The sequence below is a fragment of the Saccopteryx bilineata genome, chromosome 2, assembly GCF_036850765.1.
Source record: "Saccopteryx bilineata isolate mSacBil1 chromosome 2, mSacBil1_pri_phased_curated, whole genome shotgun sequence".
In the NCBI taxonomy this organism is placed as follows: Eukaryota; Metazoa; Chordata; class Mammalia; order Chiroptera; family Emballonuridae; genus Saccopteryx; species Saccopteryx bilineata.
The window spans coordinates 9,609,994-9,636,894 of record NC_089491.1 but is presented as its reverse complement, the minus strand read 5'-3'; the positions used below and the strand labels follow the sequence as shown (position 1 = coordinate 9,636,894).

Below are 26,901 nucleotides of genomic sequence, written 5' to 3'. Positions count from 1 at the left end.
GTATACACATTTACAACTGCCTGCTGACTCTGTCTTTCCTGAGTATAGGATATCACAGTTGAGAGGATCATTAAGATTATTGGGAAGAAAGTATTAAGAAAATTATTTGGGGAAAATATTTTCCAGTTACTGGAGAATTTAATTTAAGGTGAAGTCTGGCGAATGCTAATCTTCAGGCTGCAATTCTTTAAAGTCCTTGTAACAAAACCCAAATATAAATGACATTTTTGCTATTTGAAGTAAATTGTTAATAAATACTTGATCTTCTGATACTCTGCCACCCCTTTGCCATTAAAGAAGTATTTTCCTCCCTCGTCTTTTCCTGTGAGCAAATCATGCCTTATTCAGGCAGTTGCTTAAGCAGACAAATTCAGAAATCCTTGATACATTTTTTTTCCTTACCTTCCTTTTCTGTCTTCCCCACCCACGCCCCCCACCAAATTCATCATCGAGTCCTATTGCTTTTGCCTTTCAAATAGATCTTGACACTTTTTATTCTCATTACTCTCACCTTATGCTAAGTTACCATCATCTCTCAATTTGACCATTGCAGTTATCTCCTTAAATATCTCTATATTTCCTTGTGTCCTCCTCCCACTATTCTTAGCAGTCGGAACAATCTTTTTAAAAACATAAAATTTAAAACTTTAATAGCTTCCCATTGGTAAAATAAAATCCAAAAGTTCTTATGGGGCCCACTAAGCCTGTGTACTCTGGCCCCTGCCCACCCTTCCAGATTCATCTCCCATACTCTCTTATTTTTACTTTGCTCCAGCCTCTTTTAGCCGTTTGGACTTTTCAGCCTCTTTCCTGTTTTCCTGTTACGGGACAGTTTCCTCCGCTCATTCCCATTCCCCTCTCCTTTTTGGCTAATTCCTTCCTACATATTCTCCAGGTTGCAGATCAAATGTCATGTCTCCCAGGAAACCTTTCCTGACTCCATAACCACGTGAGGTTTCCCTCCTATATACCTTCATTATACCTAATGCCTTTCTTTCATGGTCCTTGATATGGTCACCACAATTTAGAATGATTTATTCCTGTGACACTTGTCTAATGGCTTTCTTTCCCCTAACATACTACTTTTCATTTTAACCCTCCAGTCTTTTATAAACTCTCTGTTTTGTTCCAACTGTATCTTTATTGAATATCTAGAACACATCAGATCCTCAATTAATATTTGTTGAATAAATTAAAGAATAAAGTTAATTGTGCTTCACATTCTAGTATATTTCTTAGTGACTCTAAATCTTAAAATGCATTGGGTAATGCTTTGGAGGATGTCAAGAGCATAATTTATAATGCCATATTGATAAATTAGACCCCAAGAATGTTAAAAAATAGAAATCTACTGTTTTGTATGGTCTTAATTAATATAGTTGTGTTTGGTTAATGCTGATTATAACTACAATTCTTTTTGGTTCTGTTGTCATAGACGAAAAAGGCGTAACTTCAGTAAACAGGCCACAGAAATCTTGAATGAATATTTCTATTCACACCTCAGCAACCCCTACCCCAGTGAAGAAGCCAAAGAGGAGCTGGCCAAGAAGTGCAGCATCACAGTGTCCCAGGTGAGTGAGGGCTCCACGCACCTGTCTGTGTCCCAGTCTGACAGGGACCCTGCTCTTTCCTCAGGGCACTCCCATCAGAGTTCATGTCCAAACGTCCCATCATCAAAGAAGATATAAAGAAAACATAGATATGTCCAGATTTTTATGCAGGCTTTTAAGTTTAGATACCTTTTTTTAACTCTAAGTGGCCAGGAATCAAGATAGTTATCTACTTCCTTGGTCTAAATCTTCAGTGGAAAGTACATAAAGGACATGAAGGTGCCGTGGGAAGAGACACAGTTTAACGGAATGTAGTCCTGCTTGTTCCCATTTGATGACTGACCTAAGCTTCCCCCAGTAAGGAACCAGTTTTTTTGTTGCTGAAAGGAAATTTAATCTAATTCTTTGATGAAAACTTTGAGAAATTCAACAAGTCCTTTCTTGATATTATGATATTTAGGTCCCTATGCTGTTATGATATTTGGGTTCCAATGATTTCTGTGCTTCCTTGTTATTTACTGAACAGAAAAATTAAGTTCATTCCTGTTCCTGTTTTTTATTTGGCTTTAAAGGTCTATTTGTAATAAATTGTGGCTCTGAAGTTAGCTGTCATCTAATTAAAAATACCTTTCATTTTAAACAAATATACCGGTATTTAGATTGAGGATTGACAACAAATACATAAACAACTGTAACTCCTTAAAAAATAAGTATATCCTATTGGCATCGGCTTGAAAATACAATTTTATTTAAATATTCGTATTGTTGCTTCTAGACTGTTATTTGAGTGTCATACCTCTTTGTAGCATGCAAATGTGATACTAGTTGCTAATCAGTTTTTGCAGTGGAACTTAAGGAGAAGCTCTTGGACTCTTTTTTGTTTTGTCTTGTTTTGAGAGAGAGAAGAAGGGAGAGAGAGGGTGAAAGAGGGTAAGAAGCATCAGCTTCAAGTTGCTGAAGCAACTTGTTCTTTACAACTAAGTTCTTTAGTTGTACACTGAGCTTCTCGTACGTGCCTTGATGGGGGTTGTGCCAATGTCCCCTTGCTCAAGCCAGCAACCTTAGGCCTTTCATGCCAGCCACTTTTGGGCTCAGCATGGCAAGCTTTGGGATCGTGTGAACAATCCATCGCTCAAGCCCGCGACCGTGTGCTGACAAACCCGCACTTAGAACCAGTGACCTTGGGGTTTTGATCCTGGAGACCTCAGCATTTCGGGTTGACACTTTATCCACTGTGCCACCACCAGTCAGGCAGAAAAGCTAACTCTTAACAGAAACTTTAATGTTCCCTAGCTGGTCACATAACACAAAAAATTTAAAGTAGTTGCTAAATATAGGTAAATACTCTTCTTTGTACATCTGACTGAAGTTCACGATGCTAAAGATTCCCTTCACATGCCAATGAAAGTTTCATATCAGTATCTTGTCATTATTATTTAAGGTATAATAGGGGCTGTGTTTAAAATGTTAGCCAACTCCCATCTTGGCATTCGTTTCCATAGAACCTCCAGAGCAAAATTTGAATTATAATTAAGATTTTATTTAATAGTTATTGTCATTCTCCTATGAAATAGTGTAGTAGTATACCTTGATTTTTTTTTGGGGGGGGGATCAGTTTGAAATCGAACATAATCGATTTGGGTTACCAGCTTATAAAAAGTACATTTTATAACACATTGCTCTATGAGTTATGGTAGCACTTATTGCCACTTGAAATACTAAGGGACAGTATAATATGCTGGATCAGATAGGGAAGGTAGAATTAAAGGTATGTGTATATTAAGTGGGTGTTTTCTGATGTGTGCGTCTCCCTGAACATCAGTGCCAGGACTGGGCTCATGCTGGACACCAGCTGAGGATGCCCAATCTGGTTTTTCAGCCCTCACCACAGCTCCCTTACTCAGAACTCAAATGTTTGCAGGGCCAATGTAAAATAATGTGTTTTTGTGATTCCTTTTCTATTCTTTCTTGTTTTTTTTACTTCTATAACATACTCACCATTGGAGAATAATGTAGATTGTACACATTTTTCAAAAACTGATACCTGGTCTTTCATTAGTTGTAGTACTAGCATTTTGTGTGTAATTCTAGGATTTGCTTAACGTATTGCTTGCATAATAACTGAGAGAAGTTTTCTTCTGACTATTCTAAACTAGGGAGGTTTTGCTCTAGGCTAGGAACCCATTTACCAGTGATTTAAAAAAATAGTTAATTACTATAGTCATTTCATTTGTTTTCTATAGAAAAGCTTTGTTAGGGTTTGAACATTTGAACATTAATAATTGCTTTAGTAGTAGTAATAGCCTAAACATAGATACATTATGTTATCTTAAAAGCAGACTTTCTTACCTTATTTCTCCCAGGTTGGCCTTTCAAAAGCAGGCTTTATCAGTTTAAGCATCAGTTTAAATTCTGACTATATTTTCCCCCTTTTACCTTTTTTCTGCCTAAAAAAGTTAATTTCCCTTCAACAACTCTTTTACCCCATAGCTCAGAATGGGAATTGTGGTGTTGCCATTTTAACTATTGAAGACATTATTTGCTTGCCTTATAAATCACTGCCCTTTTGTTTAAATTGTTTAGAAGTTAAAGCAGAGACCATTCTAGACCTGACCTGACATGTTAACTACTTTTTTTTTTTTTGTATTTTTCTGAAGCTGGAAATGGGGAGGCGGTCAGACAGACTCCCGCATGCGCCCGACCGGGATCCACCCGGCACGCCCACCAGGGGGCGATGCTCTGCCCATCCGGGGCGTCGCTCTGTCACGACCAGAGCGACTCTAGCGCCTGGGGCAGAGGCCAAGGAGCCATCCCCAGCGCCCGGGCCATCTTTTGCTCCAATGGAGCCTTGGCTGCGGGAGGGGAAGAGAGAGACAGAGAGGAAGGAGAGGGGGAGGGATGGAGAAGCAGATGGGTGCCTCTCCTGTGTGCCCTGGCCGGGAATCGAACCCAGGACTTCCGCACACCAGGCCGACACTCTACCACTGAGCCAACTGGCCAGGGCAACTACTTTCTAAAGAGAAAAAAAACACATTGTTTTTTTAAACATTGTTTAAAATATACATCATACCAAAATACAATTAAATTTACAATCCAGAAATTGTATACAAAGCTAACTTAAAATATTGTAACCTGCTGAAACAGGCAACCATAGCACCATTATTTTGCTAGATTTAGAGTATATGAAACTGATTTATTTATTTATTTTTTTGTGACAGAGAGAGAGGGACAGATAGGGACAGACAGACAGGAAGGGAGAGAGATGAGAAGTATCAGTTCTTCGTTGCGGCACCTTAGTTGGTCATTGATTGTTTTCTCATATGTGCCTGGACGGGGGTGGGGGGGAGGCTTCAGAGACTGAGGAACTCCTTGCTCAAGCCAGCGACCTTGGGTTTAAGCTGGAAAGCTGTGCTTGAACCAGATGAGCCCGCGCTCAAGCTGGTGACCTCGAGGTTTAGAACCTGGGTCCTCTGCATCCCAGTCTGACACTCTATCCACTGTGCCACTGCCTGGTCAGGCTGATTTATTCTTTATTGATTAAAATACTGATTAAATACTTAATAATTGAGAATAAGTATGAAACTTTAAGAAGAAAAGGTAAGGAATAGGTTTAGTATTTGAGGGCTGGAAAGAATTTCTTTAAAAGAACGTAAAATGTGTAAGCAACAAAGGAAAACATTGATAATTTCAGTGGTAAAACATTTGCTAAAATACCTAATAAAGACTGTGAGACATTTTAGTAAAGATTGGGTCAAATAAACATTGGTAGATATTAAATCTAGGGAGAAATTGTAAAAGAAAAATACTTTATTTTTTGATTTTAGAGAGTAGGTAGGGAGTAAGATCATAGTTGCTTCACTTTAGTTGTTTATTGATCGCTTCTCATATGTGCCTTGACCAGGCAAGCAAGGAGTTTCGAACCTGCGACCTCAGAGTTCCAGGTCGATGCTCTATCCACTGTGCCACCACAGTCAGCCAAGGGAGAAATTTAGATGAAGAACATGGCTTTAAAGTATCTCTCCATAAGCTCTGTATTTTTTTTAATTTTTTAATTTTATTTTTTTTTGTATTTTTCTGAAGCTGGAAACGGGGAGAGATAGACAGACTCCCGCATGCGCCCGACCGGGATCCACCTGGCACGCCCACCAGGGGTGACGCTCTGCCCACCAGGGGGCGATGCTCTGCCCCTCCGGGGCGTCGCTCTGCCGTGACCAGAGCCACTCTTGCACCTGGGGCAGAGGCCAAGGAGCCATCCCCAGCGCCCGGGCCATCTTTGCTCCAATGGAGCCTTGGCTGCGGAAGGGGAAGAGAGAGACAGAGAGGAAGGGGGGGGGTGGAGAAGCAAATGGGCGCTTCTCCTATGTGCCCTGGCCGGGAATCGAACCCGGGTCCCCCGCATGCCAGGCCGACGCTCTACCGCTGAGCCAACCGGCCAGGGCCATAAGCTCTGTATTAGTTGCAGAGATTAAAAAAAAAAAATAGAGTTTGTGAAATGAAGTAAAACTTTGACAAGGTGATTAGAATTAACATCGTTAAACAGGGAGAGGTGAATATTGTGTATAGTATTTCATTCAAGAATATAACCTGAGTTTAAACACTAGAAAACATTAGACTAACCTCTATTGAGGAATGTTCTATTAGAGGAAACGAAGGGGGTTGGGGAAAGCAGTATTTTTTTAAAATGTCAGAGAAACACTGTGGAAGTGTTCTAGATAGAAAGAGGCTGAAGAGACATGACAGGTAAATGCAGTCCTGACCTAGACTGGGTCCCGTTTTGGAGGCGGAGGGAATGCCATAAAGCAGGGGTCCCCAAACTTTTTATACAGGGGGCCAGTTCACTGTCCCTCAGACTGTTGGAGGGCCGGACTATAAAAAAAAACTATGAATAAATCCCTATGCACACTGCACATATCTTATTTTAAAGTAAAAAAACAAAACGGGAACAAATACAGTATTTAAAATAAAGAACAAGTAAATTTAAATCAACAAACTGACCAGTATTTCAATGGGAACTAGGCTCCTCTCACTGACCACCAATGAAAGGAGGTGCCCCTTCTGAAGTGTGGCAGGGGCCGGATAGATGGTCTCAGGGGGCCGCAGTTTGGGGACCCCTGCCATAAAGGATATTATTGGATTAAATTCAGTAAAGTAAATTGTAATTTGTAATTGTATGTATACTATGGTTATATAAGAGAATATATCTAGGCTTAGGAATACACACTGATTTATTTAGGGGTAAAGGGCCATGATGTAATAACCTCAAATGGTTTAGAAAAAGACATGTGTATATGTGTTTGTACATGTATATGTGTGTATATGGATATTAGCAGTGCAAACACACAGCTTGCACATAAATGTGTGTGCACAAATGGGCAAATGTTAGTAACAGGTGAATCTGGGTAAGGGGCATACACAGGAATTTATTTTTATTTTTGCGAGTTTGGAATTATTTTAATCAATGCCCTTTTTACAATGTGAAGTTAGTCCACAAACTGCAAAAAGATGTTTGTAAGTATATAAGCAAGAACATTAAAATCCAGAATATATAAGGAATTCATATAACTTAATAAGAAAAAGATAAAGAACCCATCTGAAAAACAGGCCAAAGACAAGGATTTCATAGAAGAAAAAATATAAACAGTCAGTTTTAGGAAAAGATACTTCTTATTTGTAATCAGGAAAATCCAATGAACAATGTGAACTGAGGAACGGAATTGAGACAAAGGAGAGATCCAAGGGACCAGAGAAAAAGAAAACAGAGGGAAAGAAGATGATAGGATGGGATAAACCTGAAGGGGAGGGGGGTAAAGGAGATGTTAAGGGGAATACGGGGGAAGGGGGATGCATTTGGGGCAACACTAGAATTATGTAAACATAATAAATTAAAATCAATAGAAAACAGCAATGAAATAATAGTTTACATTGCCTGGATTGGCAAAAAAAATTCTAAGTTTGATCGTACCAAGTCTGCACATTGTTGGCAAGAATATACAGCTGTAGGTCGCCCTTAAATATTGTTGGTAGGAGCCCTGGCCAGTTGGCTCAGTGGTAGAGCATCAGCCTGGCGTGTAGGGGTCCCAGGTTCGATTCCCGGCCAGGACACACAGGAGAAGCACCATCTGCTTCTCCACCCCTCTCCCTGTCCTTCCTCTCTGTCTCTCTCTTCCCCTCCCGCAGCTGAGGCTCCATTGGAGCAAAGTTGGCCCAGGCACTGGGGATGGCTCTATGGCCTCTGCCTCAGGCGCTAGAATGGCTCTGGTTACAGTGGAGCAACACCCCAGATGGGCAGAGCATCACCCCCTGGTGGGCATGCCGGGTGGATCCCGGTCAAGCGCATGCGGGAGTCTGTCTGCCTCCCCATTTCCAACTTCAGAAAAATACAAAAAAAAAAAATTGTTGGTAGGGATGTAAATTGCTTTTGTCACTTTGGAAAAACTTTTGCCATTATCTTAAAAATTTGAACATACCCATACCATTTGATCCATAATTTTATCTCTAGGTGATATTGCCCTAGGAAACCTCTGTATATATCAAGAGATGTGTAAGAGCATTTATAGTAACATTGAAATGGCATAATACTTGAAATAAGCCAGTTGTCCAGTGATTGAGGAAATGGATAAATCCATTGTGGTGTAATCCCATAAAGGATTATTATACGGCAATGAAAAAGGAGTGGTCTACAGCTACATTGATTACTTTGAGTGAATCCTGGAAATAAAACATTGAGTGAAAAATGCAAATTGCAAAATATGTGTGGCATGATATCATTTTTATAGTTTAATTCCAAGCACATTAAATGGCATACTGTTTAGGGGACACAGATTGATAGATAGATAGATAGATAGATAGATATAGATAGATAGATATAAAGAAAAGAGATTGCTTTTAAACATGCAGTTAAGAGGAATGGGATTAGGAAGAAATATTGAAAATAATTTAGTGGTATTGTTAGTAGTGTGTTATGTTAAGTGGTAGATTTATAGGGATTAATTTAACGTTAATGTATTATTGACCTCCATAAATAGTCAAGGAAATCTTTTTTTTTAAATTTTTATTTATTTATTCATTTTAGAAAGGAGAGAGAGAGGGGAAGAGAGAGAGAGAAGAGAGAGAGAGGGGGAGGAACAGGAAGCATCAACTCCCATATGTGCCTTGACCAGGCAAGCCCAGGGTTTCGAACCGGCGACCTCAGCATTTCCAGGTCAACACTTTATCCACTGCGCCACCACAGGTCAGGCTAGTCAAGGAAATCATATGAATTATTAAATCTAAATAACAGACTTTAAAAAAGAATATTTTCATTCATTTATAAACAAAGAATTCTAATATCTATTTTGTGTCAGATACTGTGCTAGAGATAGAAGAGAGATCTATGACTTTAACAGGCAGCTCCTCCTGCCCTACCTGACAGAACTGTGTATGTCTGTTCACCAAAAAATGTCTATAAGAATATCCTTAGTGGCCCTGGCCGGTTGGCTCAGTGGTAGAGCGTTGGCCTGGCGTGCAGGCGTCCCGGGTTCGATTTCCAGCCAGGGCACACAGGAGAAGCGCCCATCTGCTTCTCCCCCCCTCCCCCCCTCCTTCCTCTCTGTCTCTCTCTTCCCCTCCCGCAGCGAAGCTCCATTGGAGCAAAGGTGGCCCGGTCGCTGGGGATGGCTCCTTGGCCTCTGCCCCAGGCGCTAGAGTGGCTCTGGTCGTGACAGAGCGACGCCCCGGAGGGGCAAAGCATCGCCCCCTGGTGGGCAGAGCATCGCTCCTGGTGGGCGTGCCGGGTGGATCCCGGTCGGGCGCATGCGGGAGTCTGTCTGACTGTCTCTCCCTGTTTCCAGCTTCGGAAAAATACAAAAAAAAAAAAAAAGAGAATATCCTTAGCAACAGTATTCATCACAGCGACATTAGAAGCGATGGAAATGTCCATCAATAGGAAAGTAGGTAAATAAAAGTGCTATATTTATGTATATTTGAAATATTGTATAGCAATGAGAACAAATAAACTAGACTATATGCAACTCAATAATGCTAAGTGAAAGAAGCTATGACTCAGGATACTGGCTCCACTTGAGAGAACAGTAGTTGGAAAGAGGACTGTTTCTTGATCTAAATGTTTGATTTCATGAGTATGTTCACTTTATGTAAATTTATCAAACTCTAGAGTTATGGTTGTGTCCTTTGTGTGTGTGTGTGTGTGTGTGTGTATTTATATTTATATATTTACACTTGACTAAAAAGCTTATTTACATAGCAATAACAAACATGCCCTCATGGAGCTGACATTTTCCTGGAAGGATATAAACAGATAGAATAAGTAAATGACATGATAAACTAGAAAGTGATAGGTGTTCATGGAGAAAAATAAAGGGAGGAAACAGGGAATTAAAGGGTGCAATTTTTACTGTAGTAAAGAAAACCCCTCTTTAGACAGTATCTTTTGGTCAAGATTGAAGATGAGGGAGCAAGCCATGTAGCTAACTAGTGAAGAACATTTTAGGCAGAGGGAATGGGAAGTCCAGCCTGGGGGGTAAATGTGGCCTGAGCACATGGTACGGGTTTTAGCAGGTGAAGTCAGAGAGAGTTGAGGTCCATATGGTGCAGGGGTCTTACAGACCATGGTAATGACTTGGGCTTTTAAGGAAAACTGAGGAGTGACATGACCTGACTTAAGTTTTAACAGGGTTACCAGGGCAACTACATTGACAAGAGAACCCTGGAAGCAAGGGGAAGCAGAGACGCCAGTTAGGGGGCTGCTGCCTGTCACAGAGTAAGATGATGGCGCTTTTGAACAGGATGTTAGTAGTAGAGGTGATGTGAGGTGGCTAGATTCCAGATCATTGTGAAGGGATAGCTGAGGGGAGTTACTAATAGATTAGATGTAGGATGTTAGTGAAGGAAATTAAAGGATGACTAATTTTTGTCCTGATCAGTGGAAGGATGGAATTGCCATGAGGTATGTTGTGGAAAGTTGGGAGGAGCAGGTTTTCGGTAGAGAAAGATCAGTAGTTTGGTTTTGGACATATTAATATATACTGTAGTTTTTAAAATTCACTATATATTATAGCATAAATAGGCACAGGTAAGTGAAAAGTTTATTATGTATATTAGTCCTACATTAATTTGTGCTAATATATTATAAATATAAATGTTCTTAACATGAAATTAGAGGCAGATGTCAGAATTTGAAATCTGATTTCCTAAGGCTTGAGTTGATTAAGCTAGAGTTCTCCTTTTACATAATACCCTGAAAATTCACAAAAGAAGAAATTATTTCAAATGTCCTAAACACTGAGAATCATACTTAAATTGTCACATATTCTTAGTTAGTGGAGCAGATACTAATATGCTTTTACTTTTTGGAATAGAGCTAACTTGCACTGATTATTCACGTCAGCAAGTCACAAAAAAACTCCATTGTCTTGATTCCAATGTTGAATTTAAATAACTCTGGCTCTACTTTCTGTGCTAGGTGTTTTTAGAATAAAAAACATTAACTTATTCTTCACTGCTGCTCTAATTGAAATGCACTGTAAAGATTGATTTTTTAAAACTAGATGAGAACCTGAAATGGAAGAGGTTAATTGGCAGTATTAAGATAAGATTCATTCATTCATTCATTCATACATTCATTTATTCATTCAACTAAATGTATTTTAGAGCCTTTAAATAAGTGGTGCACAAGACCCACTTTTATAAGAGTCTGAAGAAAAGCACCTAACCTTTACAGATGAGGAGATTAATGTTCAGAAAAATGAATTGATTTGACAAGAGACACAGGTCTTCAGAAGAGCTGGGAGCTTCTTACACAGAGGTTTCTGATAAGAAGGAAGAAACTGGATTTTTACTTTCTTTCCTGCAAGAGGCAGTGTGATTCCTCTATCCCTGAGGCCTCAGCTGCAGAGTCCTGGTTTGTGAGGCACCGGCCAGGACTTATAACACGAAGGCTGCATCATTTCTCCCTAGCTGCTTCAGAGACTCCAGGCTAGTTAATAGTCTGAGGTCTCCTTACTCATTAAACTACTTATTCCAGAGCAATGAGTATTCAGTAAGCTAATTAAAATTTGTAAGTAAGATTTCCTTATTAAAAAAAAATGTTTTAAAATAAGAAGAAACCCGTTAAAATAATAATTAGAGCAGGGGAGAAAAAGGACGACTGTCAACTTACAGTATCTCTTTCAGCTATCCATAAAGGCCCTTTCAGTTCCTTTGGCAGTGGATAGAAGGCAGACGTAGATTCACCATGAGAGCGTGCAGTTGGTGAACTGGAGACAAGTGGAAGGAAAATGGCAGCTGTTTTGTTAAAGTGGTTCTTCCACACTGTCTTAAAAGAAGGCTACGGACCCTCTGATCTGTAAAGGCTCTGATTGTGTGTCCTAGTGGAGATGGGATGTCATTAAACAGTGTGCAAAGAACAAAGGAGCAGGTTGTAAAAAGGTGGGAGCTTTGAGGATGCTATAACACTGAGCACAGATAAGGCATATCTGCAGGATTTAAAGAAAACAGGGCAAGCCTCTGATTTTTTGTTGTTCTTCTCTACAGTCAGTACTATAATTAGCAGGGTCCCTAAAGCTTGCTCCATTGATGTCAGTTGTTGTATTTATTTTAGAATTGACTTTTTAAAAGGGAATCTCTAACACTTGTTTGACATGATACCCAAACTAAGGCTAGATAGAGACTATTTCCACCTTGGGTGTAGTGTTCTTGAGTTTTTCTAGGAGAAGCCATAGTCAGAATAATGGTCTCTCCGGTTTTTGTCCTCGTCACCTTCTCTAGCCTAGTCCTTCCTTTTGAGTATTCCTGTCCGTCTCCCCTGTGCCTGTCTCTGATCATCACATCTCACCTTTCCATTGCCTTGCTTCTGTGAGGCATGTCAGACCAGTAGGCCAATATATTAGTCAGGGTCCCAGCAGAAAACAGATGGCACACTCAAATTAGAATAATTTGAGGAGAGTTTAATAAAGTGACTGAAAGAAGTGTGGGCAGAGTATAGGGAAACCACGAAGGATAATACTAATAATGCTTGATTCTGTTACCCAACCAAGACATAGAAGGGGTGTGCAGGACAGTAACTGGGACCTTAAGTCAAGGCAGTACTACAGTGAGGGAGTTGGGGACAAATGCTCTGACCATACTTTCCTCTCTCCTCATCTCCTGTCACTGACTTCCTGGGGCCCCCCAGAGCAGGGTGGGGGTGAATAGGGAGGAGTATATACATATGGTCTATAGGGCAAAGACACCAGATCAGAACAGGCTACAAGTTCAAACCTCCTGGCTTCCTACTTACATTGAGTCTGTGATACTTCTACCTGGGTTATCTGGAATTCTTCAGAGATGCCCTTGGCTTCCTTTGACCTTGTTTTTGACTTTTCTTCTCCTTTCCTGACTCTTTTGTCAGCTCTGTGGAAAGCATATTACTTTTCTAAAATGAGTATGGATTTTTGAGAGTAGACATTACAAACAGTATAAATAAATTAATTTGATCCAGCTAAAGGTACTTTTCAAGATTTCTGGCTATTTTTTTAAATTCATTCAACAAGTACTGAGTGCCTGCTATGTATCAGGCATTACACTTGGCACTGTACAAACAAAGATGAATAAGATAAGGTTCTTTACACTTAGAAATGTTAAATTTCTTGGGGGAGATAGACAAACATATTACTGACAGGATACAGAAGTTACCTGGGGATTGAATTCATAGGTCCATATGGGTGCCATTTTGGCTATGGCACAGGAGTTTATGTTCTACTGAGGGGATAAAGAAAGTCTTCCAACTTATTAGCTCTGTGACTTTGAGCTAGTCATTTAACCTCACTGTACTTCATTTCACCATATATAATTTGGATAAAAATAGCATGTATTTCATAGGGTTATGGGAATTTTAGTTTGATAATATATATAAATCACCTAGAAGAATGCCTATCACAGAGTAAGAAGAAGATATAATAATTATTATTACTCTATTTCTCCTGCCTGGAATGGTTTAACCCTGTCCTCCCTATACAAACATATTGGTAAGCTTATTAATTACTATTCAAAGCTCATTTCAAATTATATAGTTCTTCAAGAAATCTTTACTTGTACTCCTAGTGTATAGCCTTCATTATATATTCTTATAGATTCTTATACTTTTCTTTAATAGTACTTACCATAATTATAACTAAATAATGAATTGTTTAGTGCTGTTCCCCTAATAGATGGTGAATTTCATGATGGTAGGGACTGCATTCTTATGCAGCACTGTATTCTTAGTGCCTTGCACAGTGTACAAAACATAGTTACTCAATGAATGATTGTTGAACAAGTGATTTAGGTAAAAAGTCAAGCTTGAGCTTGATTGGGGAAGGTCTGCAATTATGATGTTTAGATGTCTGCAGTTATGCCTACAATTATGAGGTTGAGCAGTTTACATGTCTATTTTGCATTATTAATTAATTTATTCAACAGTATTTATGCAACTAGTGATTTCTAGTTACTGTGCCACATATAAAAGTGAATACAACAGAGATTCTGTCCTCGTGGAGGTTATTCTAATGAGAAGAGAAGGATAATTGAGATACATAATTATAAATATCATAATTATTATGTCATATGGTAATAAGTGCTATGAAATGAATTATGGAAGGTAAAGGTTTCTGCGTTGAGGTGTATGATCAGATTGAAAGATAATTCTAGCGCCAATGTGTAAGATCAGTTTGAGGGAGAACCACTAGAATGAGACAGACCATATAGATTATTAGTATAATTCAGGTAAGAGGTGGAAAAGAGTCAAATTAGGCCACTGAGAGAGAAAACAGGGCTGGATTTGTAAAGTATTTTGTTGGTAGAACTGATATTTTGGGGATTGTGTAAAAAATTGGATATGAATTTGAAAAGGAAATAGTAATAGAAGACAGCTGAGGTTTTTACTTAGCTAATTGAAGGTGTTGACATTATTAGCTGATATGGAAAACACATGAGGAAATGCTGATTTGATGGAGGTGAGATTAAAGGTTTGTGGTACTTATGCCAGGTCTGCATTGTCCAGGTGGGAAATGATCAGTTTGGAAATATAATTAAGGAGAAAGTTCAAGTTTAAAGAGATAGCCTGAGAGTCATCCAGCTAAGTTCATAGCTTAGGCCATGGGAATGAATAGTTACCCAGGGAATTTGCAGATAAGGAGAAAATAAATCCAAGAGAAATGACTTTTCCCTGTGTCATTTATCACTGTTAAGAGGGTGACTAAGAGAGATTAAGCAGTGTTTTTACCATCTTTGCAGGGCTGAGAGAATGGGAATTGGTGTCTAGGTGTTTGGGACCTACCAAGGGAGGCTACTTTATTTCCCTTGCTTTTGGTTAAAACTTCAACTACTATGGCTACATTCTAGTAGCAAGGGTGTGTTGGAAGGACACAGACCTTCAACAAGACTAAATCTGCTTCACATGACCTCAGTCCTTGAAACTGGACTGCTAGTACTTAGAGGTGCCTGGACAAAGCAAATACAACTTTTTTTTGTGGTGAAAGAAAGCATCATTCTAGGACTTAGGAGTTGTTTCTATGAACAAAACAAATATAGCATTGGACACAATCAGAAAAAAAAAAGACACAGGAAGACAGAATAGCATGTATTGAGAAACCAGCACAAACAACAGACAATAGAAACAGACCTACAGAAATCTAGAAAAAATGGATCTGATATGGAATGTAGAATAACTATGCTTAATATATCCAAGGAAATAAAAGGCATAATAGAGGTTTTGTCAGAAAACTGTAAAATAGGTAAATCAGTAGTGTAGACCAAAAATATAATAACCAAAATTAAGAATTCAGAGTATGGGTTTAAAAGCAAATGAGACATAGTTGAATGGTGAATTAGTGAACTGAAAGATAGGTCAAAAGAAACGAATCATACTAAAGGTTGGGGAGTCTTGGCCAGGTAGCTCGGTTAGAGTGCTGTCTCCGTAAGCCAAGGCCATATACAAGAATCAACTAATGAAGGCATAAATAAGTGGAACAACAAATGGATCTCTCTCTTAAAACAATAAAATAAAGTTTGAAAAACTAACAAATACAAATGGAGAGATAGTAGAATAGAAAATCATGAGAGAGAGTAAGGGATATTGAAGCTAGTAAGAAGTCTGCAGTAAATGTAATTGTAGTCCCAGAAGCAAATATAAGAGTGAGTCAGGAGCAGTACTTAAAATGGAAAGGCTGATAACTGTCCCAAACTGATAGATGATTCCAAATGTAGATTCATGAAAAACTAGTCTCTAAACAGAATTAATAAATAGAAGTTCACACTGAACACAATAAAAGAAAAGCTGCCAGAGGAGAAAAATGAGATTGCCTTCAAAGAAGCAGCAATCAGACTGACTACTAATTATTTTTAATGAAAACAGGCCATAGTACAGTGGAATGATCATTTTAAAGAAATGTAATTAATTAGATTGCAATCTAGAATTTTTATCTGCCAAAAATGTCCTTTATTCGTGGGGGCGAAATAAAAACATTTTTAGTTTTTAAAAATTGCATTTGTCCCAATTTCTCTATAAAATGAATATAAAAAGTGTTGCTCTGGAAGAAATAAAAAGATTCCAGGAAAAGTGTGGGAGATGCAGAAAAGTGTGGAAAAACAAAGAAAGGGGTAAATGTATGTGAATCTAAATGAATATTGATTGTTTAAAATTATTAAGTCTGTTGGGTTTACAATATGTATTGAATTAAAATACACAATGATAATGCCTTGTAAGTTACAAGGGGAGGGTGAGTGTTCTAACGCTCTTGAGTTTTCTGCAAAAGGTGGTAAAAATACCAATGAATATAAAATTAACAGTTAGTGTTAGACTTTGATAGTTAAGAATGTGTAATCTCTAGGGCAATCACTTAAAGAATACTGGAAGAATATGTAACTTTCCAACTAATAAAGAAAGAAGTATGGGATAATTTTTTAAAATAGGCAAGCTAAAGGAAGGCAAGAAACATGAGGAAAAACGATCAATAAATAGCGCTTACCAAGATATCCATGTATATCAGTGCTTATATTAAATGTAAATGAATTGAATGCTATGAGTAACAGGCAAATATTGTCAGACAAGATATAAAAGTGAAACCTAATTATATGTGTTCTCTGAGAGACACATCTAAAACATAAGGGCACAAAGAATGAAAATAAAAGTATGAGGAAAATATAACGTGCAAACAATAATCAAAAGAAAGTTGGTGTTTCTCTGTTATATCAGATAATGATCCTTTCGAGGCAAAAAAAAATTTACTAGCAATAAAGAGAGGCACTAAATAATGATGATACAGCCATTCTATATTTAAAAACATTAAGCAAAAACTTAAAATTTTTCAAAGAGAAATAGGTGAATCCCAAAACACTGTAGGCTTTTTTCATACCTTTCTCTAACAGAACACACACACACACACACACACACACACACACACACACACACACACTTTAGTCAGTAATGATGTGTGTTTCTTAAACTTCACTATGCGTAATAATGATTTGGAGAGCTTATTGGAATACAGATTCCTGGGCGCTGTTCCCAGAGGTTCTAATTCAGAGGGTCTGCAGTACAGCCTGACAATTTGCAGCTACTAGGTAATGCTGATGCTGATGGTTTCAGAACCCATCTGTAGTAGCACAGATATAGAAGGTTTGAACATCAGGGTTAGCCAATGACCTAGGGACATATCTAGAACATTGTACCCAACAAGTGCTAAATACATGTTCTTTTTAACCATTTGCAGAAAAGTTATTTTCTGGGTCATAAAGGACCTCTCAATAAATTTTAAACAGTTTAAATCATACAATATGTTTTTGGGGTTTTTTGGTTTGTTTTTTTTTTGTATTTTTCTGAAGCTGGAAACGGGGAGGCAGTCAGACAGACTCCCACATGTGCCCGACCGGGATCCACCTGGCACACCCACCAGGGGGCGATGCTCTGCCCATCCGGGGCGTTGCTCTGTTGCAACCAGAGCCATTCTAGCGCCTGAGGCAGAGGCCAGGAAGCCATCCCCAGCGCCCGGGCCATCCTTGCTCCAATGGAACCTTGGCTGTGGGAGGGGAAGAGAGAGACAGAAAGGAAGGAGAGGGGGATGGGTGGAGAAGCAGATGGGCGCTTCTCCTGTGTGCCCTGGCCAGGAATCGAACCCGAGACTTCCGCACGCCAGGCCGACACTCTACCACTGAGCCAACTGGCCAGGGCCACAATATGTTTTTTGATTATAGTGAAAGCACACTAAAAATTTAATAATACAAGGATGTTTGAAAATAAAAATATACAGGGGTTGGCAAAAATAGGTTTACAGTTGTTCCTATGGAAAATAATTCAATAATGAACAAATAAGAATACAAAAATAAACTCTGTTTTATATATTCACAACTGTAAGCTTTCATTTGCCAGCCCGTTTTTGTTTGTTTGTGACAGAGACTGAGAGAAGGACAGATGGGGACAGACAGACAGGAAGGGAGAGAGATGAGAAGCATCATTTCTTCATTGCGGCACTTTAGTTGTTCATTAACTGCTTTCTCATATGTTGCTTGACCAGGGGGCTACAGCAGAGCAAGTGACCCCTTGCTCAAGCCAGCGACATTGGACTTTAAGCCAGTGACTATGAGGTCATGTCTGTAATCTCACGCTCAAGCTGGATGAGCCCGTGCTCAAGCCAGTGACCTCGGGTTTTCGAACCTGGGTCCTGTGTTCCACTCTGACACTCCATTCACTGCGCCACTGCTTGGGCAGGCATCCCCTGTATTTCTTAATAACTTGTAGATTAATGAAACCACAATGAAAATTAAAAAGTATTTTAATTGAATCATAATGAAAATACAGCCTATCAGAATTCATGGGTCTGACCAGGCAGTGGCGCAGTGGATAGATCATTGGACTGGGATGCAGAGGACCTAGGTTTGAGACCCCGAGGTCGCCAGCTTGAGTGCGGGCTCATCTGGTTTGAGCAAAAGCCCACCAGCTTGGACCCAAGGTCGCTGGCTCGAGCAAGGGGTTACTCCGTCTGCTGAAGGCCCGCGGTCAAGGCACATATGAGAAAGCAATCAATGAACAACTAAGGTGTTGCAACGCACAATGAAAAACTAATGATTGATGCTTCTCATCTCTCTCCATTCCTGTCTGTCTGTCCCTGTCTATCCCTTTCTGACTCTCTCTCTGTCTCTGGGGTGGGGGGGGGGAGGAATTCATGGGATGCAGCGAAAACCATGCATAGAAGGAACTTTATAGCTTTAAACATAGTAAACATATATTACATATACATGTGTGTATGCATGCACACATCATGTGTATACTCTGAATATGGGGGAAGGTTGAAAATCAGTGAATGAAAGGTCCATCTGAGGTTTTTAAAGGACAATAAATTAAACAAAAAAAAAGTGGAAAGAAACAATAGAGATAAGTACAGAAATTAATGAAAATTTTAAGAAGTACAATAGAGCTCAACAAAACCAAAAATTAGTCCTTTCAAGTTTCCTTTTTATCTCAGAGTCTTAGTCCCACTCCCCCAAGGCAACCAACATCTATTTTTCACAAATGTTGCTTAATATACCTGTTTTTTTCAGACATTCATTCTGAACCATATTTTATGCACTACTTTTTTTTAAAAAAAAAAAAAAAAAGAGGGGGACGGCCCTGGCCGGTTGGCTCAGCGGTAGAGCATTGGCTTGGCGTGTGGAAGTCCTGGGTTCGATTCCCGGCCAGGGCACACAGGAAAAGCGCCCGTCTGCTTCTCCACCCTTCCCCCTCTCCTTTCTCTCTACCTTTCTCTTCCCCTCTCGCAGCCAAAGTTCCATTGGAGCAAAGTTGGCCCGGGCGCTGAGGATGGCTCCATGGCCTCTGCCTCAGGTGCTAGAATGGCTCCTGTTGCAACAGAGCAATGCCCCAGATGGGCAGAGCATCGCCCCCTGATGGGCATGCCGGGTGGATCCCAGTCGGGCTCATGCAGGAATCTGTCTCTCTGCCTTCTCGCTTCTCACTTCAGAAAAATACAAAAAAATAAAATAAAATAAAAGAAGGAGGGGTGGAACCTGTCTCATTGGATTTTTTTTTGTTGTTGTATTTTTCTGAAGCTGGAAACGGGGAGAGACAGTCAGACAGACTCCCGCATGCGCCCGACCGGGATCCACCTGGCACGCCCACCAGGTGCGATGCTCTGCCCACCAGGGGGCGATGATCTGCCGTGACCAGAGCCACTCTAGCGCCTGGGGCAGAGGCCAAGGAGCCATCCCCAGCACCCAGGCCATCTTTGCTCCAATGGAGCCTTGGCTGCGGGAGGGGAAGAAAGAGACAGAGAGGAAGGAGGGGGTGGGGGTGGAGAAGCAAATGGGCGCTTCTCCTATGTGCCCTGGCCGGGAATTGAACCCGGGTCCCCCGCACGCCAGGCCGACACTTTACCGCTGAGCCAACCGGCCAGGGCCTGTCTCTTTGGATTTTATGAGGAATGTGCGTGGAATGCTTAGGACAGTGTTTGGTACTTAAGAAGCCCTATATAAATGCTTATAACTATTTATTACAAGAGGACACACGGTCATGGACTGAATGGGATGAAGTAGTAGTGTGACCTTGAGCTAATTATTTAACCTGAAGTTTCCATTTTTTTGACCTGTAAAATTAGGAAAATGATCATTTCTTTGGAGGTTTTGAGGACTAAATGAGATCATATATGTAGAATGCCTACTGTAGGGCCTGGCATCTCATTAGTGCTCGATAAATGCCAATTTGTTGCCCATTCAACTAGAGTTTTCTTGCTGGGCGTGTTGTACTTACAGAGCCTTGTAAAGAGGGAACAGAGGCTCTGGCCTCCAGACTGGGGTGCTAGCAGTCCAGGTTTTCACGGACTCCATAATGGCGAGAGCCAAAGGGGCACAGGGCAGCAAGGGTATGTATGGCAGCCACGGTTGTCTGTTCTTTCTCTGAATAGACCTACTTTTTGTATATTTTTCACTCCGAATGTGATTCATTTCTTAGTAAGAATTAATTATGTATGTTGAAGGGGTAGTATGCCTTTTGAGGACAGGTATTCCCATTTTAAATAAATTCAGTGATGATTTCTGGATTTTTAAAGAGAAAAGAAATCTGAGGTGTATATTTGGTAAGGAATGGTGTTTGAATAAATTAGGGTTTTCCATGAAACAAAAGGCATTTCTGTAGGACACTGAATAAATTTTGATGTTTTCAGTTATAGGAATTAAATTTACATGACACTTAAACTTTGCCCCAAAAAATCAGGCCCATTGTTGTTTATTAAAGGGTGCTGTTGAGGGTTGATTCTGGAATTTGATGTGTTCCTTGGTAAATGGCTCCACCTTTCAGGGCAGCTGATGGGAGACAGTTTCACAGTTGGGACAACGGTGTTTCAGAATCTGCCAAGGGCTTTCCATGGAGCTTATGAAGGAACCTATTCAATTATACACCTAACACAGTTTTATTTTTTTTAATGAGAGAATTTTAGAGAAAAACATTTTTAACTGAAAACACCGTCTGTGGTCATTTAGAACCACCCTCAGCATGCATTTTAGGGAGATGAATGGTGTCATCTGTTCTCCATGTACTGTGGCCGCGAGGCTGACGTTTTATATACTTTTGCAGATGAACCTCTTTGTGAATGTCACGAGTAGTTATCAGTCTATCATGCAGAGAGTAGAAAGGGCAAAGCCAAACTGTGAGGGTGTCAGTACATTATGGCAATAAAATTTTTCACAGCCTCAAATAAAAAAATATATAGTACTTGACAAGTGAATCTGTTTTAAATTATTTCAAATACTGGGGAAACGGAATTCTACTTGTTCAGTTTTCCCATTAGAAGTGAGCTGTGTTTCAGATGTTGGTTTTCAAGATAATTGTTGGGCATTTGGAACTTACTTTCTAAAAAGAAGAAAATGGTTTGGATACTTGGGCTAGCCCACATTTTAACCATAAAAGAGCCAAAATATATAGTATATGCACTGAGAAGATAGAATATACTTTTGTAGTCCTAGCAGTTGAATGCAATGGGAAAGGAATGAAATAATTTTTAAAATTAAGAATATTAAGAACTTCTTACTAGATCAGGCATAGTGGGAAAAGCACAGGAAAGGCTGTGTGTTCTCAGGCAAGTTACATAAACATTCTGACCTCAGTCTCTATGGTAGTAAAACTGGGTCTTATCTAAATGAAATAATACATGTCAAGTTCCCAACACAATGGCTGGCTCATAACGAAGTCTCCATAAACGGCTGCTGTTATAAAGACAGGTACAAGGAGGACATAAACCCAGGTTTTCTACAAATTCTCAGTCCAGGGTACTGTCATGCAAGTGGCAGTGTTGGGGCAGGAGTGAGCAGGGACGAGGAGGCATAGGCAACTTCAGCCCTGTATGCCAGGTAGTAGCCCAGCAGGTGTGCGGCAGACAGGAGCTCTTGGTCTGGGTGTTATTCCCCTGTGGTAGGAAGTTTATTATGCTGAGGTGTATGGGGGAGCACCCCTTACCCCTCCTCTTACTGATGCCTATTGCCATTGCCAGTGCCCCAGTGACACTGGGAGCATGGACTCCCAGAAGCTCTCCCAGAAGCTCAGGTGATGAAAAGGGTGAGCTGACCTTTGTGACTACCGGAAGTAAGTGTAGCCCCTGGAGGGTTTTGTTGTTGTTGCTCTTGTTGCTTGTTTGTTATAAGAAAAGGGAGAGCTAACATTTTTGGGGTGCCTAATACATCTCAGACATAGTCTTATGTATTTTAAATGTAATCTTATTTCATGCTCATGACAGCCTTGTGAGGACTAGAAATGGTTGTCCCATCTCATCCACTGGGAAAGGAGAACATTAGGTGACATGACTTGACCAAGGTAACATGGCTAGGGAATCAGAGCTGGGATTCATGCACAGGCCCTTGCTCAGCTGCCTGCGGGATCTCAAGGGAACGTACACACGTGGTTATTTACAGTGTGTCCAGCCTTTCGGTCCTTATCCTGAATGTGGACCCTTGGGAGGGAGAGGAGGAGAATGGCATTTAGTTTATTAACAGTATTAACTTTAAAAATTGAACAGTCTCTGGCTTCCATCTCTCATTTCAAATTGAATCACATAACGGGGATGAAAACATATTGATTAGGGAGAAACTATTTATTAGAGGTAAAATTGTTCACCATGTAAATATACTGCATGTTCTATTCTACACGACTTGGCATGTCAACATTTCATAATCTGTTGCATTTAATTAGGCACAGTACATAAAGTATGCATCACAAGTAAACATGGAAAACACAATCGCATATTTTTCTAAGATTTGTGCTTCATAAATTTTTAGTTTGCTAATCTCAATAATGATGTTTTAGTGTCAGCTGCTTCTTTTCCAAACAAGTGCTGATCCTCTCCCTAATGTGTTTTATGCAAGGAAGCAAAGCTAAGGATGAACTCGAAAGTTCCGCACTTCTGCCTCTTGAAGATTAAGTCTTTAAGTAGTAATTTTTCTCTCTTATTTAACATTGTTATTTACATGATAAATAAATGTAATGATAGAATTTGAAATGTAAGCTATAACTAATGCTAATTAATAAATTAGTTTTCAGTTACTGTAGAGACATTGTAGATGGTTTAGCTTTTTAATTTGAACGTAGAATTTTTCTTGAGTGCAAAGCAATCTGGGAAATTTTAATTGCCTGAGATTTACTAAGTGTCTGATTTTAATTATTTCAAGAATTCTTGGATCTGCTGACCCCATCCTCCAGATAGAGTACAGGAATGGAACTGTCGATTCTTGGAGCTGTGTGGGCCAGCACAGGGCCTGGCACTGATCTTCTTAAAGATTGTTATGAGTCCTAAGCGATTATGTTAAAAAAGCAGATTGGTTACTTTTTTCATTGAAAAGTACAGTTTTTTCTGATTTAAAAAAATTCCATATCTGAAGTCAATTTGGATAAAGCTTGAAAATATACAGAAAAACACAAAAATAGAAATTACTTACAAATTTACTGTAAAAGATAATTACATATCAGTGCTTGTGTCCTAGTAATTTTTTTCTGTGCACACATGCGTGTTGTGTATATGTGCATTGCACACCTGTGTATGTCTGTGTGACTATTTTTTTACCCCCCAAAAGTTCTTATGCTGTATGTGGAGAAAAAAAATGCCCTAGTCTCCTCATTATGACTGTTTCTCCCATGTCAATATTCTTCTTGACCGTGATTTTCAGTCAGTGATCATATTCCATTATACAGATGGGCTATAAATTAATCTCCTTTTTAAGGCTATTAAACATAAGACTGTAGTAAATCTCTTTGCACGTATATCTCTAAATATTTCCTCAAAAGAAGTTCTTAGTGAGGCTGAGTCAGAAGGTGTGTATGTATTTGCTAGCTTGCTCTCCAGAAAGGTTATGCTACATAGTAAGTGAACGGTATCTACTCCTTTAGGTTGTTTCTTTAATCAGAATGTTTCTGATTTCCTGAAGCTGGCAGATTTGTTCTTTTCTAGCTCCAAAAGGTCATTATGACACAGAGAAGTGGTTGCCTGTGTGAGCCCTGTTTTCATAGCTGGAAGTCTTTCCTAGGCACACCCATCCAAGCGGCTCACGTGCTGTACTCACATAAGCAAGTTAAATGCAGAGTTAGCCTGCTCACTTAAGGTAGCAGTCTCAAGCTAGGGCATACATGCTCCACAGAGTAAGCGAAGATTTCCCAAAGGGCACGGGGGTGTTCCTAGTTCTAGGGTTTTCACTGGCTGGCTTTCCTTATGGGAGTATGGACTCTTTCCTAAAACCCATGTGCCTTGGAAGCTGCTGTGGGGGGAAGCATGTCCCCCCTCCCCTTTCCCACTTTATGAAAGGGACGCTCCCCACCCTGTAACATGACTTACTGTCTAAGAGTGTGAGACCCTCTCAGCTGCCCAGCAAGGGGTTATGTAAAATAGTAGTGATAGCCGAACCTCCTTCAGTCAGCACTGTATAACTCCACACCCTCTGATTAAGAAGTGCATGTGTGATAAAACCTTTACTTCTGATGATCAAAATAAATTTTTATTTGTTAAGACAAGTATTTGTATTGCTTTGATCAGTTTTAGACTAATGATAGCTTGATACAGAAGGATATACTAAACATGTAGAGCCTTATAATTACAGGAAATAAGACATTTAACATTTTTCAATTTTCATCTATTTCTGTTGTAGAGCATTACAGTATATTGAGTTAAGATAATGTGGGAGGAAAACGAAATGGAAATACTCTTCCAAGAGCAAAAAAATAAACAACCATGAGATTTTTGACTGTTGAAGAAAAACAAGTTTATGTATTCTTAAAATGGATCGTGGATATCAAATTGCTTTGCTATTTAGATTTGGTGAGATACATTTTAAAGAAGAGTGTTACTGTTTTATGTTTAAATGTCAACATTTATAACAAACTGAAATAACATTGTTTATAGCTACATAAACTTATAATGAAAAATAGTAGATGCCAACTTAAAAAATGTACAAACAAGAAAAAATGTGTGAGGAGATTACCTAATTTTTCAAAATTTCTTTAGGAAGTATTTCAGCAAAAAGTGTATAGACCACGGATAAGGAACAAGGACCCAGATGGAAAAGCTGCCTAACCTGGCACCAGGTGGCCCCACCGGAATGCATTTCCCACTGTACTTCCTAGAAATCTCAGGCTCAACCACAGTCTCCCCTCTGCTTAGCTGGGACTTCCACTAAGCCCAGGGGTGGGGTCTGAGGTAGCCTGCAGAGCCCCTCGTCTGGCTTCCCTTCCTGGAGCACTCTCCCCATGTCAGTATTCTTCTTGACCATGATTTTCAGTCAGTGATCATATTCCATTATACAGATGTGCTATAAATTAATCTCCTTTTTAAGGCTATTAAACATAAGACTGTAGTAAATCTCTTTGCACACACATCTCTAAATATTTCCTCAAAAGAAGTTCTTAGTGAGGCTGAGTCAGAGGGTGTGTACGTATTTGCTAGCTTGCTCTCCAGAAAGGTTATGCTGCATAATAAGTGAACGGCATTTTTTTTCTCTGCATACAGCATAACTTCTTGGGAGTAAAAAATAGTCACACAGACATACACAGTCCTGTTCCTTAGCCCGGTCTGCCAGTCCTGTAGGGGCCTTTACTTGGGCTCATCCGGATAGTCATGCCCTTCCCTCTAGCTGCTCCCTCCCTCATTGTCCCCAGGAGGAAACAGCCCTCCACTCAGATGTCACAGCTTCCAGGACAATACTCCTTGCTTCTCCTTTCCTTTTCTCCTTAAGAATGGTTTCTCCTTTTCTTTCACTACAGAAAAAAGAGGGGTTTAGAGGTTAAGAGGGGAAAAGGGAATTAAGTTAGGGAGTAGAATAAGTCTCCGAGATCTTGGAGAGATCTAGGGAGAGGGAAGCCGTCACTTTTATTTCTGGTTTGTTTGTATCAACACAGCGTCTAGAGGTTTGTGCCTCTGAAATAGGGAGTCTCAACAGAAATACTATTGAACTGAACTGAAGCCGAGGCTCAGTTCAAGTCCCATCTTACCTCAGAAGTCTGCCCTGATCTCCCAGGCGGCTCTTCTCTAACTCCCTGCTGCACTCAGTCTGTACTGTGCAGCGCAGCGTGGGACCGTCACTGTCCCACCGTGTTGCTAGTTATTTTGTGTGTCTAACATTGCTTTCATAACCAGATTGTAAATTTGAGACAGGTAGAGGGGTACTTGTTTATTTTTTCATCTCCCCATGTACCTAGTACAGTATAGCAGGTCACTGAAAACATCATTTTGTTCAACGTCGTTTCATTATATTACATTGAGATGCCATAGGAATGTATTCTTGTTTATATCAATTAGCCTGTGGTAAAATTGGTTTCTTAATACATTAGTTTGCTTTAAGTCACAAAACCAATCAACTACCTTAAATGAGGCCTTACTTGAATTGAACATAACGGATACTCAGTAAACATATCCCAATTGATTATAAACAGGAAAAAGTTGATGGGAAGTCCTGGGGTTGCAATCTGGATCCATCACATTTTTTTCTGTAATTTTGGGCTATTTGTGTATAGTTTGGCTCTCTCGTTTCTTTATTTATTATTTTTTTCTCTCTTTTCTGAAGCTGGAAACGGGGAGAGACAGTCAGACTCCCGCATGCGTCCGACCGGGATCCACCCGGCACGCCCACCAGGGGCCACGCTCTGCCCACCAGGGGGCGATGCTCTGCCCCTCCGGGGCGTCGCTCTGCCGCGACCAGAGCCACTCTTGCACCTGGGGCAGAGGCCAAGGAGCCATCCCCAGCGCCCGGGCCATCTTTGCTCCAATGGAGCCTTGGCTGTGGGAGGGGAAGTGAGAGACAGAGAGGAAGGAGGGGAAGCGGGGGGTGGAGAAGCAAATGGGCGCTTCTCCTATGTGCCCTGGCCGGGAATCAAACC

The 26,901-nt window shown here is 40.1% G+C and overlaps 1 protein-coding gene across 2 annotated transcripts in view; it reads left to right on the top strand.

Moving 5' to 3' along the window:
• Positions 1 to 26,901, top strand: part of PBX3 (PBX homeobox 3) — a 221,505-nt gene that overhangs the window by 183,371 nt on the left and 11,233 nt on the right. For both annotated transcript variants that reach the window (XM_066256205.1, XM_066256206.1), the window contains exon 5: positions 1,436 to 1,571. In XM_066256205.1, coding sequence (XP_066112302.1) covers positions 1,436 to 1,571 — 136 coding nt within the window. The remainder of the gene's footprint in view (positions 1 to 1,435; positions 1,572 to 26,901) is intronic.